This window comes from Magnolia sinica, chromosome 5 (genome assembly GCF_029962835.1).
Source record: "Magnolia sinica isolate HGM2019 chromosome 5, MsV1, whole genome shotgun sequence".
In the NCBI taxonomy this organism is placed as follows: Eukaryota; Viridiplantae; Streptophyta; class Magnoliopsida; order Magnoliales; family Magnoliaceae; genus Magnolia; species Magnolia sinica.
In genome coordinates, this window is record NC_080577.1 from 91788672 (window position 1) to 91803773 (window position 15102).

The window sequence follows — 15102 nt, forward strand, 5'->3', positions numbered from 1 at the left end:
TTTGTATTAGTTTTTTGTCTCTAGTGAAATCTTTAGTCCCATATTGGATAGAACATGAGTTGTTAATGGGTTTATAAGCCTTTGCCTTCTATAGACTTATGTGAAATATGTTGAGGTATGCTCAATCCCGTATGCTATGTAAATCCGGTCCAGTAGGAAAACTTGGCATATGTAACTGGGTGTGTACACACGTGCACACTTTTGTATACTCATGCCCAAAGGTGAAAGGGGGATCCTCCTTAAGTTGAGTCTTAACGGGCTTGGTTTTGCCAAACTTATAAATCTATTAAATTTTTTTTTTTTTAAAATTTTATTGTGACCGTTAGATGTGTCTTACTTGATTAGTCCGTTTCCACCATGAGAATGTGCCTCTTAATTCGCAGTGTATTTAAAATGCCACGACATTTTTTCTCAATGGGGCTAATCACATTTTTATATAAGAGGATTAGGATTAGGGTTTTTTACACAACGAAAATTGCAATTATTCTTTCCTCCATAATATGCTATTTCCTCCTCTTTTTTATTTTATTTTATTTTATTTTTTTGTTTCAAACTAGATTTTTCTCTTTTGAGCTTAAAGAAGGAAGGTGGTGTTACTATTGTATGTAATTAGCATTGGGATTCTCACAATCAATGTATGTTGTAGAGAATCGTTTGCTGGGGTGTTATATTTAGGTAGATAGCACGTTTTCGACCTTCAGCACAAGTTCTACGACCGAGAGATGCATACTATCTTAAATATAGTGACCAAATGTGTAAACAGTATGTGTCTCAACTTAGCGGCTATTTTGTATCATCATATCTATTACTGCCATCATAGATCTCCAATCTAAAGTACTCTAGTTATTTTATTTCATTTTGTTATATTCATATATTTTTCTTTCCCATCGCTACAGTTACAACAAAGGCCTCACCAAACCAAACTTAGTGGTTCCGTCGCCGGTCAATTCCTTTCCTTTGAAAGGGATTTTGGATTCCATAGTGCCTCCTCCAGGTGTTCTGATAGGTGCTGGCAATGCTCTCTGGGCCACCATGATGTAAATGTTTATTCAACATGGTTCATTCATTTTTTCAACTCATTTCAGGGTATAAGCCCAAAGATAAGATAGATCCAGATCTCATGCAGACAAGATGATAGGGAACGGTGGTGATTGATTGCCCACAGTTAAATTTTGTTGGAGAAATGTTTTGGATCAATATTTGTATTTTCCATTCGTCCAGGTCTGCCTGACAACATTACAGTGGGCCCCGGAAAGTTTTTAAAGTTTAGCGTTCAATCACCACTATTTCCTATGGTGTGGTTCACTTGAGATTTAGATCTATCTCATTTTTGCGCTAATAGCCTGAGATGATCCGGTAAAATGGATGGACGGAGTGGATAAAACACATACATCTTGGTGGGGCCCACAGCAACTGGAGGGGTCACTACCGAGTCCGAGTCCAGTTTTAAGCGCTGCGTTTGAAACACGCAACCAGAGTATTAAATGTGCCCCTCGCCACGCCTCCGAAGAGCAGTCGATGCAAGAGAGAGAGAGAGATGGCAAAAGGAGAGGTACAGTCGTACTCGACCGTCGTCTGTGATCTTCTGAGCTTCCTCAACGCTTCTCCAACAGCCTTCCATGCCGTTGGTAACCCACCTATCTTTTCCTTTTCTGCTCTTCCTTCTCTCTCTACCACACCTGGTTCAGTAGTCCGCGGGCCATCCGAAATTCCACTCCAGCCTCATCCCCCGTCAACCTGGGCTGCAGCACCATGACCACACCATCCTCACTATCAAACAATGGACCTTTGCTTCTAGAATGCAAGCGTGCGATGGGCGTGATGCCTTTGACAGCCTATGGTCGGAACAGATGGCTTTGATGGAGGAGGGTGAGCCATGCGTGCGGAGGAGGGCTACAATTTAATTAAAATGGAATGAAAATAAATTGAAGGGAATTTTACAAAAAACTACCTAGTTATATATATAATTAACATTCCGGTGCCTTTTTGAAAATGGTTTTCAATAAGCTACCATTAATCTTAGGGGCCATTTGGATGGGAGTAAATGGGGGAATTGAGAGTAAAAGGAGGTAAATGGCATTTAAGGTGTATTTGGATGGGAGTAAATGCATGTAAATGAAATGGGAGTAAATGAGCTGAAAATGGAATCCTCTCTGTGATAGAGGATTTAGAAGTAAATGGGGTGAAATGCCCTTTTGAGCTCCCTTGGAGAGTGGCACGAGTAAGCAAAGGTGCCGCTACGCACATGTCCGCCATACACGTGGCATGCTGATGACACTCCAAAACAATCCAATTATCGGCCACATTCCTAAAATCACACCAATAGAATGATCCAAACCGTGTAAAGGTTGGCCATCTAAATGGACGGTAAAAAAATGCCGGCAAGTTGCTTGTTTGTGATACTTACATTTGTGGCCCACCCGAGGCTCAAAATTTCCTCATTTTTGGCTATAGTATATATTTCAATGTGCTTATTGCAATCATTCTATTAAATATCACATATGTACACTAACTTGGGATATTAAAGTTGATTTGGTATACCACATATGTTCCTATGAATATATTGGAAAATTGAAAATTTCCAATTCTTTCCAATTCCTCCCGTTTACTCCCAGCTAAATAGAATATTTGAATTTCAAATGCATTTCATTTACTTCCATCCAAACACAACTGAGTAAACCATTTACACCCAATTCATTTACCTCCAATTTCATTTTCCATTTATCTCCATTTACAAGCTCCCAAACAAGCCACAAGTAATTATCATTGGAGCACCTTACATCAAGCAGAAGTTGGGGTTGGTCGTGTGAGCAAAGGGGTTGGTGGCTTGGGTGGGCCCCACCGTGATGTTTATGTGAAATCTAGTCTGATCACTAGGTGCTTCACCTCATGTCAGGCCTAGGGCCCAAAAATCAGCTCCATCTATCCTTTAGGTGGACCACATGATTGGAAACAATTTACAGGGCAATGCTCACCCTCCAAATTGTTCCTTAATGTCGCCCACGTGAATCACGGATGAGCCTGATTTTTGGTGCTAGGCCTAAATTTTGATGTTGCATCTTATGGTTGGAGTGGATTTCATATAATCATCAAGGTCAACCTTGTAAAAATCAAGGGTGTACATTTCTCTCCCGACTATTCCCTTTGATGTGGCCCACTTGAATCACATGTCAACCTAATTTTTTATTTTTTATTTACCTTGGGCCCTAATAGAGGATTACACGTTTAATGGTTAGACTGGATCTCACACACATCACAGTGGGCCCTACGAAAAATCAAGGGGGGTGTCTTATAAAATTCCCTTAATATATCAGTGGAAATTTGGGAACAGTTAGGAGAGGGACGCTCACCCTTGATTTTTTAAGGGGCCCACAGTGATGCATATGTGAAATTCACTCCCTCCATTAGGTGTGTAATCCCATGTTAGGCCCAAGGCCAAAAAATCAAGCTCATTTGTGATTCAGGTGGACCACACCAAAGGAAACAATTGAGAGAGAGAGAGACGTCCACCCTTTATTTTTATATGGTTCACTGTGATGATTATATGAAATCCACTCCAATCATTAGATGTCACACCAAAATTTAGGCCTGGGGCCCAAAAATCAGGCCCATCCATGATTTAGGTGGGCCACACCAAAGGAAAGAGTTTGGGGGTGAGTGTGGCCCTATACACTCTTTCCAACCATGTGGTCCACTTGAATCACAGATGGGGCTGATTTTTGGTCCTTAGGCCTAACATCAGGTGATGCACCTGGTGGTTGGTGTGAATTTCCCATAAACATCATGTTGGGGCTCACCCCAGTTGCCGACCCCTTTGCTCACACGATCACCATTTCCGTTAACGGAAGGTACCGCAATGAATGATAATTACTTAAATTAAAGTTGGTAGCTCATTGAAAACCTTTCGAGTATGCTGCCTTGTTAGTGTGATTCTTCTTCTTTGGCTCTAGCCACTTTTGATAGATCCTTGGTAGGTGAGGATCTTCTAAATTTGGAAAATGCCTTTGCCTCCTCTTTCTGAGCCCTTGAGCATAAATTGGTTCTCAATAGTCAACCTTCTTCATGAGCAGTGGCTCCTTCCTTTCTGCGTGCATATCTTAGTCCAACCATATAGTTGTTGCTTTCTTGTTGGTCACATCTTTTGCTACCTTAGCTAGTATCACCTTGTCAGTGCTTAGAATGTCCTTGGTTGCCACAGAAACAATCTTCATGCCATCATTCTTTTGGGGAATGCCATTTTTCATTGGCTCGAGAGTGACATCTCTCACATCAGTTTCCCGCTCGTTAGATGAGCTAGTAGAGACAGTGTAGTCTGTGTGAGTGATCCAGGGTTCAATCCTTGGTGCTCTTACCTTTAAAAAAGATGTCTTTCTCATCACACAAACAAAAATCTAAGTATTCGAAAACCCCCCTGTTTTATGCAGGGACCATACATCCATGGTTGGCCAAGTAGGAGGTGACAAGCTCTTATTGGGACAGCGTCACACTACAATGACTCAATATAATATTGCCCTAGAAAGCACGTAACTAGAGATTGATAGGTCACTCGCATGATCTCACTGCTTATTCCAGATGGGGTCATGGGTATTTTTCTGCTGGCAATTGTAATTGGTCAACCATTCTCTATGGAATGAGGTTCAAGCTGCTGCCATTGTCAATGATGACCTTGATGGGCTTTTTCTCATACATACCCCATGTGTGGAAGATTTGGCATGCAACTAGTCTTCTTTTTGCTCTTCTGTAGGCATTGTCTTGTTATGCCTAACAAAATATGAGTTGGACTTTCCTTTAGGCCATTAAGTGATAACTCAACATTTCCTTCACTTGTTTGCTCATTTGGTTCTTCCTCATTGATAGTCTCCTCACAAATGTTGATATTCTTTGTTGGGCACATGGTGGTGAGGTGGCCCATGCCTCCAAATTTGTAGCAAGTGGAATTATGATGGTTGCCTTTCGATGCCTCTTCTGATTCTTTTCCCACCTTAGGGCAGTTATTTTGTAAGGTCCTTTGGTGGTCACCTAGGATGATAATGAGAGACTGTAGATGGTCAGCAACAATTCAAGGCAATCAATGCCCTCCAAATTGATAGTTATTGAACCCATCTGTTATCCATCTGTGATTCTTTTTTGCCCGCAGTGCAATGTGATACACTTCAACTACATTCTTTGGTTGAACCGCTATCATGTTCTTTTGAATATTCTTCCTAGCGCTTTGCAACAATGATCTACCTGCTGTACTTCTAGTTCCATTAAATCACACCTCAACATCACCTCAACATCAAATGATAATACTTTTGAGTGTAGTCCTTAACATTTAGGCTATCTTGTTGCAGATCTAAAAGCTCTTTGAAAATTTTAGATTCATAACCTGATGGAGGGAACCTTTGCCTCATCTTGGCCTTCATTTTTAACTCAACTGAAATAGGTGGAACGCCATAGTGCCGTGGATCTCTAACTATCGAGTTTCGCCATTTCAAGGCTGGACCTTTTAGTTTCAGCACAACAAATTTTATCTCTACTTCTTCGACCACCTGAAACCTTTTGAAGTAATTTTTGAATGATTCTATCCAATTGTGGAAAATGTTTGGGTCTATGCTACCATTGAACTCATCAATCTCCACTTTTACGTGCCCTGCTGGATCTTCAACATGAGGAGGTTGGACGTATTCATGATAATCACGTCAATTACATGTAGGTCTCCAAGATCCTTGCCTAGGTTATTGGGGTTGCTGATATCTTTTATGAGTGTCTTGCTCATATCTGTGATCACATCACCTTTGCCATTTATCTATAATCCTGGATACCATGGAGATTGGTTTCTTGACTCCTGATAAGGATTAGCTGTCTCGTCAATTCCCCATAAAGTAGTCACTCAAGTGCTCATCTTGTGTTGTTCTTCCTCAATCGATGCCAGTTGGGTGTTCATTTGCCCCAATTGTTGTATAATTTATTGAACTCCAACAGAATGACCTTCTCCTTCCATCTTAGGATTTTACGAAGCCCTGCTTCTTGTGGACATAAGCAAGTGGTATCTAGGTGGGCAATAGATTGCATATTTGTATTTGGAACTTGGGGCATGATCAATGGAAGGGATGATTGGGATTTAGTTTTTTTGTTCCTCGATTTGCAGCTGTGAATGAGATGAGGTTTGGGACAACTTAGGATTGTTTTGGATGCAAAGTGGGGGTCTGATTTGGCTGGGGAAATTGGACATATATGGGGAAAAAAGGAAAAGAAGAATAGAGAAAGAGAAATTATAAAGTTCTCCCAAGATCAGAACTTGCTTTGATACCAAAAGTAATGCAACTAGAATAAAAATAAATTGAAACTGATTACAAAAGTAAGACCTGCATACTGGATTGAATAAGCAACACATGCAAAGATTCAAAAGGCAACATGAGCCACCATTATTTTATTTTTATTTTTATTTTATTGTTTATTTTTGAGAGACAACAAAATTTATTGATAAACCCCCAAAAAATAGGAAAAGAATACAATGCAAAGCTAATTAACCCAACTAGAGGAAACAGAAGCAACTTTTGCTACATTGACGTATGGAGCTCAACTCTTCACGAAACCTTTGACCCTATCACTCTTTCCACCAAGGTCCCGCAATTCCTAAAACATCGCTCATTTCTCTCCTTCCCATGGTGTGCCGTAAAGGTCATTACGGGGCCGTAAAGGCCGCTATGTAAAGGTAATGGTAGCAACCGTTAACAGCCCCATAATGGACCATTACGGGACCAATTCAGGTATTTCAGATTTTTTTTTTTTTCAACAAAAAAAGAGGCCGTAACGGCCTGCTACGACCCCCCCCTAACGGCCATTATCCCCTGCATCGTAAAGGTAATGGTGTTGACTGTTACGACCATTGTTACTGTTACGGAATACCTCCTTCCAAATTGCCCAACAGATGGCCATAGTGATGAGACCCCCAACAACTTTCCCAGCTGTACTGGCACCGCCACAATGCCACGCTCATAAAAAGCATATCCATGGATTTTGGCATGACCCAAGATAGCTGAATCTCGGTCAGGGACGAGTCCCACACCTTGTGGGTGAAAGGACAATGGGTAAACTTTTCTTCCTTTCTTAATATTCAAGCTCTAAAAAATCACATGATCCATAGTGGACATTTATAACCCATAAAAAGTAAAAAGGTCGATAAAGAAAAATATGAAAACAAGTATTTTTCCAATCAGCCCTTAAGTGAGGGTATTTAGACCTTTTTATATTTATTTTAACACAGAGACCAAAATAAAAAAGAAAAACAAAAATTCCTTCTCGTGGACCCCATGTTGGGCTCACGTGTGACCATGTGCGACTCACAGTTGTGATCAAGTGGGTACACGTGTGAGACTCAAGATCTACTCACATCACAATTTTGGGCCCATGGCTACTCGATGTCCCTCCCTTCGTTACTGTAAAACTAGTCTCTTCATTTTCCAGATGAAGCCAAGAGGCGTTTGAAGGATGCTGGGTTCGAGCATGTGTCGGAGCGAGAGGATTGGAAGCTTGAAGTTGGGAAGAAGTATTTCTTCACCAGGAATTACTCGACCATAGTCGCATTTGCGATTGGAAAGAGGTAAAAAAGAGATGGAGTTCTACGATTTTGTCATTGCCATTAGAATTTTGTTTAATTTGCTGTAATTGTTGAATTTTTGGTAGATATGTTCCAGGCAATGGATTTCATATTGTTGGGGCACATACTGACAGTCCGTGCTTGAAACTCAAGCCGGTTTCGAAGGTATTTATGTTTTTTTAATCTTTTCTAAAGTTTTGGTTTTTTTTTTTTTTTTTTTTTTTTTGAAATTTTTTCTAATTTTATTGGAAGATCATTCGTGGGTTTTATTCATTAAATTCAGATTTACTGTAAAAATTTGGGCTAGCTTTTTCTTTCATCATGACATGTATCCAATGCATCATCGATGAATTGTGAGGAAATGCCAAGGTTAAGTTTTTGAAATTCATCGATATGAAGTGGTTGTTCTTCGTTACTGATCTAAAATGTGAGGAAATATACTCCAGTTAAGCAAAACTGCAATGAACAACTTCATCGTTCTTTGTTTCTTTCGTTATGTTTTGGTTGGGAACTATACAGGTGGGAGGCACCTGTTAGGAGTGCAACTCGGGTGGGTTGGACCAGGTTGAGGGTCAAATCAAGCCCAACCTGACCTCAAGAGGACCCAAACCGCAACCCAACCCAACCTGAATTCCAACCTGAGGTGCCAACCCAAATCCTCTATGCTTGACCCCACCTGACCCAACTGAACCTGATCCAACCTGATCTGAGTAGACGTGATTATTCCCAAACTGACCCAACTCAACCCAACACGAATTTGCTCAACCTGTATCCAAATGGGGTTGGTGTTTTCCAACCTGAACCCAACCCGAGGACCTTGACAACCTGACCCAAACTTGGGTAGGGTAAATTGAGTTTGGTTTAACTTGAACCTAAGTTGCAACCCTAAGCACCTGCTCCCAGTCTGTTCCTTCAAATGGTCTCTGAGATGAATGAGCTATGTGCCAAAAATCTCTTACACCTGAGAATTTGTGGCTTCTTCTTTTTTCTCATTCCCCGGCCAAATATGCATCATTGGCTAAGTTATTGCATTGTCCAATGGAAGATGTTTTTGAGACATGGCTTGTGCATGATGGGGCCCACCACATGAATGCCCGAGATAAGAGGTGGGTGCTACCTGTATGGGTACGGATGTTGGGTAAAGCAAAAAAATGCTGTTTTCTTTGGTTACATCACATGGTATCTGTCCTGAGATTTGATTACTGTCAGGTAGCAAAAGGGGGCTATTTGGAGATAGGTGTGCAGACATATGGAGGCGGGTTGTGGCATACCTGGTTCGATCGCGACCTGACTGTTGCAGGGCGACTGATCATAAAGGAAGGGAAAGATGATTCTATTTCCTACTTGCATAAGCTTATCAGGATTGAGGAGCCGATTATGCGGATACCTACTCTGGCTATTCACTTGGATAGGTTTGTTGAGGGTTGTTTTCAACATCTTAACTTGGATTTGCTTAGTGTAAGGCTGTTTGATTTCAATCTTCTGAGGCAAAAAATATAAACTTATTAACATTCTAGATTAGTTGTTGCTAAATTAGGGCCAGGTTGGGTTTGAGCCTGTAGCTCAATGGTAACAATCTCTGCTTCAACACTCAATGTAGATAGTACCATGTGGCCACCATGGCTCCACTTCCATAAAATGATGAATCCATGTTTTTTTTTTTTTTTAAAAAAAGAAAAACTGCATTGGCTCCTCCTGATATGCTATATACAGGCTGTTTGGGCACCATTATGTGGCCAATATGGCAAGTATAGTGATGCAGGACATAGAAAATTAAATATGATATGCAAGATTGCAGGCTTAGATCACACCAATTCAGAAACAATCACACAAATTCCACATCCCACATGAAAATCCAAACATTCAATTAAAGGGGAATCTATGCGGGTCCAAGCCGACACAGGCTAGGACTGGACCAATAAAATTATAAACCAAACAATGTCAAAGGGAAATAAAATCAACTAATCATGCATAAAAATCAGTCCCTAATCTAAGGGATTCCCTAATTTCAATTCAAGGAACCCTAAGGTGGTAAAAAGGGGCAAATCAATTAGGGATCATGTAATATAGGATTAGGATTCATGAAAAAATGACTATGAGAGGATAAAGAGGATAAAAACCTGAGCCAAAAGATGATCCCGCGTGTGGACAACAACAATGGCCCAAACGGACGTGCTTGTGATCCCGGCCGCACGTGTGTGGGGCCCACTATTCAGAAAAAGGCTACCTTGGCCCTGGTCAGCCAGGGATGGACTCCAAAACCTCCAAATTTCAGCTCGATCCGATGTACGGTTTGTGGGTGGTGCTCCTCCAAAGTTTCAGCTCGCCTGCGGGCCGAAATCTGGAAACCTGCTTCAATGAAGAAATCTGATGTAACAAAAGGACATTTAAAGTACGGATGGTAGGGGAAGATGAAAAAAAAGATGATGGAAGATGGGGGTGAATTGGGATCGATGTGGCTTCGCACCATGGTAGTTAGCCCTTCGAAAAGGGAGGGCTTCGCACCCACTTTTGAATTCTTCCACAACTCACGAAGAGAGCAGAAAAATAAAGCAGGAATTTTTTATTAACTTCAATGAATGAAAAGAACTACAAGGGGTGCCTATTTATAGGGAGAACCCTGTACCTAAAAACTCGCACCATGTGCGACACTTATTACTTGGCGATGAAGTAAACTAAAATAAAAATCAAACGAGAAAATCTAAAGCGTTCACGATGTTCGAAATAATAACAATAAGCAAAACCTAAAATATAAAACCAATCTGACGAGTAGGCCACGATCATGAGATCCCATGGTGAGCTTTTCTTGACTATCGGGCTACTTTCTGAACCAAAACTTGACTTCTAGTTAAGAGGCCCTCCCTGGACGTCGTCATCGAGCCAGATCGATGGTGGGGTCCTCCTTCTACGTACGTACGTGCGTAGGGGGGGCGGCGTGAGTGTGCGTGATGTCCCCATCAATTCTCCCCGGCTGCAAAGATTTCGCCACTGGCGAAATAAAACTCCTGAACCGATAAAGTTTTTGAAGCTCCTCCTCAGTGAGCCAAGTGCTGTCTGAAGTTGGGCGTGACTTCCATTTAACCACGTACTTCTGAAACCCGCCGTCTGACGTTGAAACTATCTGATGGTCCAGGATATCCTCTATTTCCTTTTTGGGTGTGTGAAGGTTAGGTATGGGAGATAGAGACTGGGAAAATGAGTCGGAAAGGATAGGTATGGGAGGTAGAGGCTGGGAAGATGGGTCGGGACGGGTAGGTATGAGAGGTAGAGGCTGGGAAGATGGGTCGGGACGGGTAGGTATGGGACGTAGAGGCTGAAAAAATGGGTTAGGAAGGGTAGATATGGGAGGTAGAGGCTGGGAAAATGGGTCGGGACGGGTAGGTATGGGACGTAGAGGCTGGGAAAATGGGTCGGGAAGGGTAGGTATGGGAGGTAGAGGCTGGGAAGAAAGATTAGGAAAAGTAGATATGGGAGGTAGAGGCTGGAAAAATGGGTTGGGAAGGGGCCATGGTTCAAGGGATAAATATGAGGAATCGGGATGGATGGGCGAAAGGCCGGACAAAGTATCAGTGGTCCCCTGAAAAGTAACTAAATCATCCACATCGGATGTGAAACTAATTTCCATGGAAGGTGGAAGATCTACCTCATACACATTGAGACCATTTCGTTTTATAATTTTGACGGGTCCAGCGCTACACGTGTGTAACTTACGAACGGCCCTCGAAGGATACCGCTCGGGCCTGATGCAGACCATCACAGAGTCCCCAATATTGAATCCTTTGAAACATTTATACTGGTCTGTATAAAATGTGCAATGTTCATTATTAGTCATGATCTTCTGCCTGATTTCTTGATGCCATGAATGAATGTGATGCGCAAAAGACTTTGCAGACTCTGACGGCCTATGGGACAGTGACATAGGGACAAGATTAATAAGTTTCCTAGGTTTATAATCAGTAACGACTTCACAAGGACTTAGACCTGTGGACCTATCGACAAACTTATTCAACGTGAACTCGGTTGTAGGTATTACGATGTCCCATATTCTGGTGTGCTCTATATCCTTCATAGGGGATTCATCCGGTAGATCATCAGGAAAAATATCACGTAACTCATCCATTACCGGAATGGCCTCAGTGGGTAACTCTACACTAGCCGCTGGTGCACTCTCTCCAGCCACAAGGCCACACATGTTGTATCCCTCAAAATAGTGGTCTTTATGTCTCTCATGGGGTGGGTGTCTAGGTGCACACCCATAATTGATTCCTTGACCAACTCCATTCATTGGTGTATCCTCCAAGCCACCTGCTTGAGATTGGACATCTACCCCAATGGTGGGGTTTGTCCTAGCGATGGTCTTTAGTCGGGTAATGCATATATCAAGCTGTTCATAGCATTGGTCCATTTCCAAGCGCTTAATCATAGACTCCAACGTCTGAGATATCTTGTTTAGTGACTCTTGCAATTGTTCCATGTTTAGTGTAGGGTGCAAACCGAAACCGCGACCCGTACGTGTGGGCATACACTGACTTGCTCAACCTAAAGACCTTCTATGACAACTATATGCGTCTAAAAACTAAATGACCCTACGAGACTCTATATGAAGGAGACTACACACTGTTACTAAAATTCAGCTATATATGATGGACTGAATGCATGAAGGACTCAAACAAACTAAACCCTAAATATGTGGTAAATTCCCCTATAAGAACCCTAGGCTCTGATACCAAATTTGATGCAGGACATGGAAAATTAAATATGATATGCAAGATTGCAGGCTTAGATCACACCAATTCAGAAACAATCACACAAATTCCACATCCCACATGAAAATCCAAACATTCAATTAAAGGGGAATCTATGCGGGTCCAAGCCGACACAGGCTAGGACTGGACCAATAAAATTATAAACCAAACAATGTCAAAGGGAAATAAAATCAACTACTCATGCATAAAAATCAGTCCCTAATCCAAGGGATTCCCTAATTTCAATTCAAGGAACCCTAAGGTGGTAAAAAGGGGCAAATCAATTAGGGATCATGTAATATAAGGTTAGGATTCATGAAAAAATGACTATGAGAGGATAAAGAGGATAAAAACCTGAGCCAAAAGATGATCCCGCGTGTGGACAACAACAATGGCCCAAACGGACGTGCGTGTGATCCCGGCCGCACGTGTGTGGGGCCCACTATTCAGAAAAAGGCCACCTTGGCCCTGGTCAGCCAGGGATGGACTCCAAAACCTCCAAATTTCAGCTCGATCCGATGTACGGTTTGTGGGTTGTGCTCCTCCGAAGTTTCAGCTCGCCTGCAGGCCGAAATCTGGAAACCTACTTCAATGAAGAAATCTGATGCAACAAAAGGACAAATTTAAAGTACGGATGGTGGGGGAAGATGGAAAAAAAAGATGATGGAAGATAGGGGTGAATTGGGATCGATGTGGCTTCGCACTACGGTAGTTAGCCCTTCGAAAAGGGAAGGCTTCGCACCCACTTTTGAATTCTTCCACAACTCACGAAGAGAGCAGAAAAATAAAGCAGGAATTTTTTATTAACTTTAATGAATGAAAAGAACTACAAGGGGTGCCTATTTATAGGGAGAACCCTGTACCCAAAAACTCGCACCATGTGCGACACCTATTACTTGGCGATGAAGTAAACTAAAATAAAAATCAAACGAGAAAATCTAAAGCGTTCACGATGTTCGAAATAATAACAATAAGTAAAACTTAAAATATAAAACCAATCTGACGAGTGGGCCACGATCATGAGATCTCATGGTGAGCTTTTCTTGACTATCGGGCCACTTTCTGAACCAAAACTTGACTTCTAGTTAAGAGGCCCTCCCTAGACGTCGTCATCGAGCTAGATCGATGGTGGGGTCCTCCTTCTATGTACGTACGTGCGTAGGGGGGGCGGCGTGAGTGTGCGTGATGTCCCCATCATATAGCCAATGGCCATAAAAGGCTCCCTTTCATTTTTTTTTTCTTCTCATTTTTCTACCTTCATTTCAAGCATAGAGGAAAGCTTAGAAAGACATTGTTGGCATATTTGAGTGAGATTTGATGAATCAAAGAGGCATGGACCATTTTGGAAAAAATCAGGAGAGAAGGGGTATGCCGTCACCTTTTTTTCCTCGTTTTTCATATATATTTTTTATTGTATTTCAATGTATTGTGTTGGAATACGACCTATTTGGTTAACTTTTAGCAGGTCAAACCAATAGACAACGTTATCATCAGAGAATGATATGATACCATTGAATACATGTAAAAAACACATTAAAAGATAGATCCCGGTGTCTCACAAAATTTCCTATTTTCCCAACAAATTTTAAAAAATTTTGGCCTTTTTTTTTTCCTATGGATAAGGGTCCAATATACCCCATATCGTATTTTCTTTTGGGCCCTGCTGATGTACTCTCTGATACCTGTATTTAGAACTTTGGATGGATTGGAACTGATTGTGTTCCATTCTCATCTAGGGTATATCCAAAGCAACCCCAGCCATGTAAATGAAATAAGAATGATCTTTCTGATACTTGTTGGTGTATCTCATTTCTTTAGTTGCATTACAAATTCCTTTCTCACAATTGAGGTTGTGGATTTTCAAATCTACCATGTAATTGAACAAAAATTTCATAAACTTGTGAAATTTAGAGTTACTTGTAACTTAATTTGTAAAATTTTCTTATATTCATTTCAATCTTAGGGCCTGTTTGGATTCGTGGAAAAACATTGGAAAAATGGTGTTTTTCGGGAGACACGGTTTCTAAAGAACAACGAGAAATAAAATGCTGTTTCCCTTGATTATTTCTCAACAAGATTTTCTTGAAATTTTTTCTTCATCTACTCAAAAGACAGAAGGTGACACATGTATTTGCTAAAGATGAATAGTAGAACATATGTCACATTGTCACACATGACAAATTGACACATGTGGGACATTGGCACTTGTGGGATGCTTAAAGATGGATGGGGGCACATGTTGCATGTGCGACACACGTGGAGCGCTTAAAGGTGGATTGGCGCCACATGTGGCAGAATAGCACATGCAGTACATTTGCACCTGTGGGGTGCTTGAAGATGAGGGTTGCCCATTATATGTTGCACATGTGGCACATTGGGGCATGTGTCACATTGACACACTTTGCAATGGGTAGTTGTACATGCCGCACACGTGGCACGTTGGTATGTGTGTGGTGCTTTAAGATGGATTGTGTCACATGTGGCACATCGGCACATTTGGGGCACTTGAATGGATGTTTGCAATCTAGGGCACTTGAAGGTGGTTTGTGGCATGTTGCATGTTTCGCACATGGACACGGGTTGTGCATGCAAAGCGCCTAAAGATGGACAACAATCATGTGACCCGGTAAGGCATTTAAAGATAAGAGTGGCACATGCTGTGCATGGCATATTAGGGTGTGTAGTGCATTGAAATGTGGGTGGCCAATGACACATGTTGCACATGTGGCACGATGGTGCATGTGTGATGCTTTAAGATGGATAGTGGTACATGTA

At 41.6% G+C, this 15102-nt stretch overlaps 1 protein-coding gene across 2 annotated transcripts in view; it reads left to right on the forward strand.

Moving 5' to 3' along the window:
- Positions 1 to 1469: 1469 nt before the first annotated feature.
- Positions 1470 to 15102, forward strand: part of LOC131246301 (probable aspartyl aminopeptidase) — a 39901-nt gene continuing 26268 nt past the window's right edge. For both annotated transcript variants that reach the window (XM_058246267.1, XM_058246268.1), the window contains exons 1-4: positions 1470 to 1628; positions 7450 to 7585; positions 7669 to 7747; positions 8792 to 8994. In XM_058246267.1, coding sequence (XP_058102250.1) covers positions 1538 to 1628; positions 7450 to 7585; positions 7669 to 7747; positions 8792 to 8994 — 509 coding nt within the window. In that variant the 5' untranslated portion in view covers positions 1470 to 1537. The remainder of the gene's footprint in view (positions 1629 to 7449; positions 7586 to 7668; positions 7748 to 8791; positions 8995 to 15102) is intronic.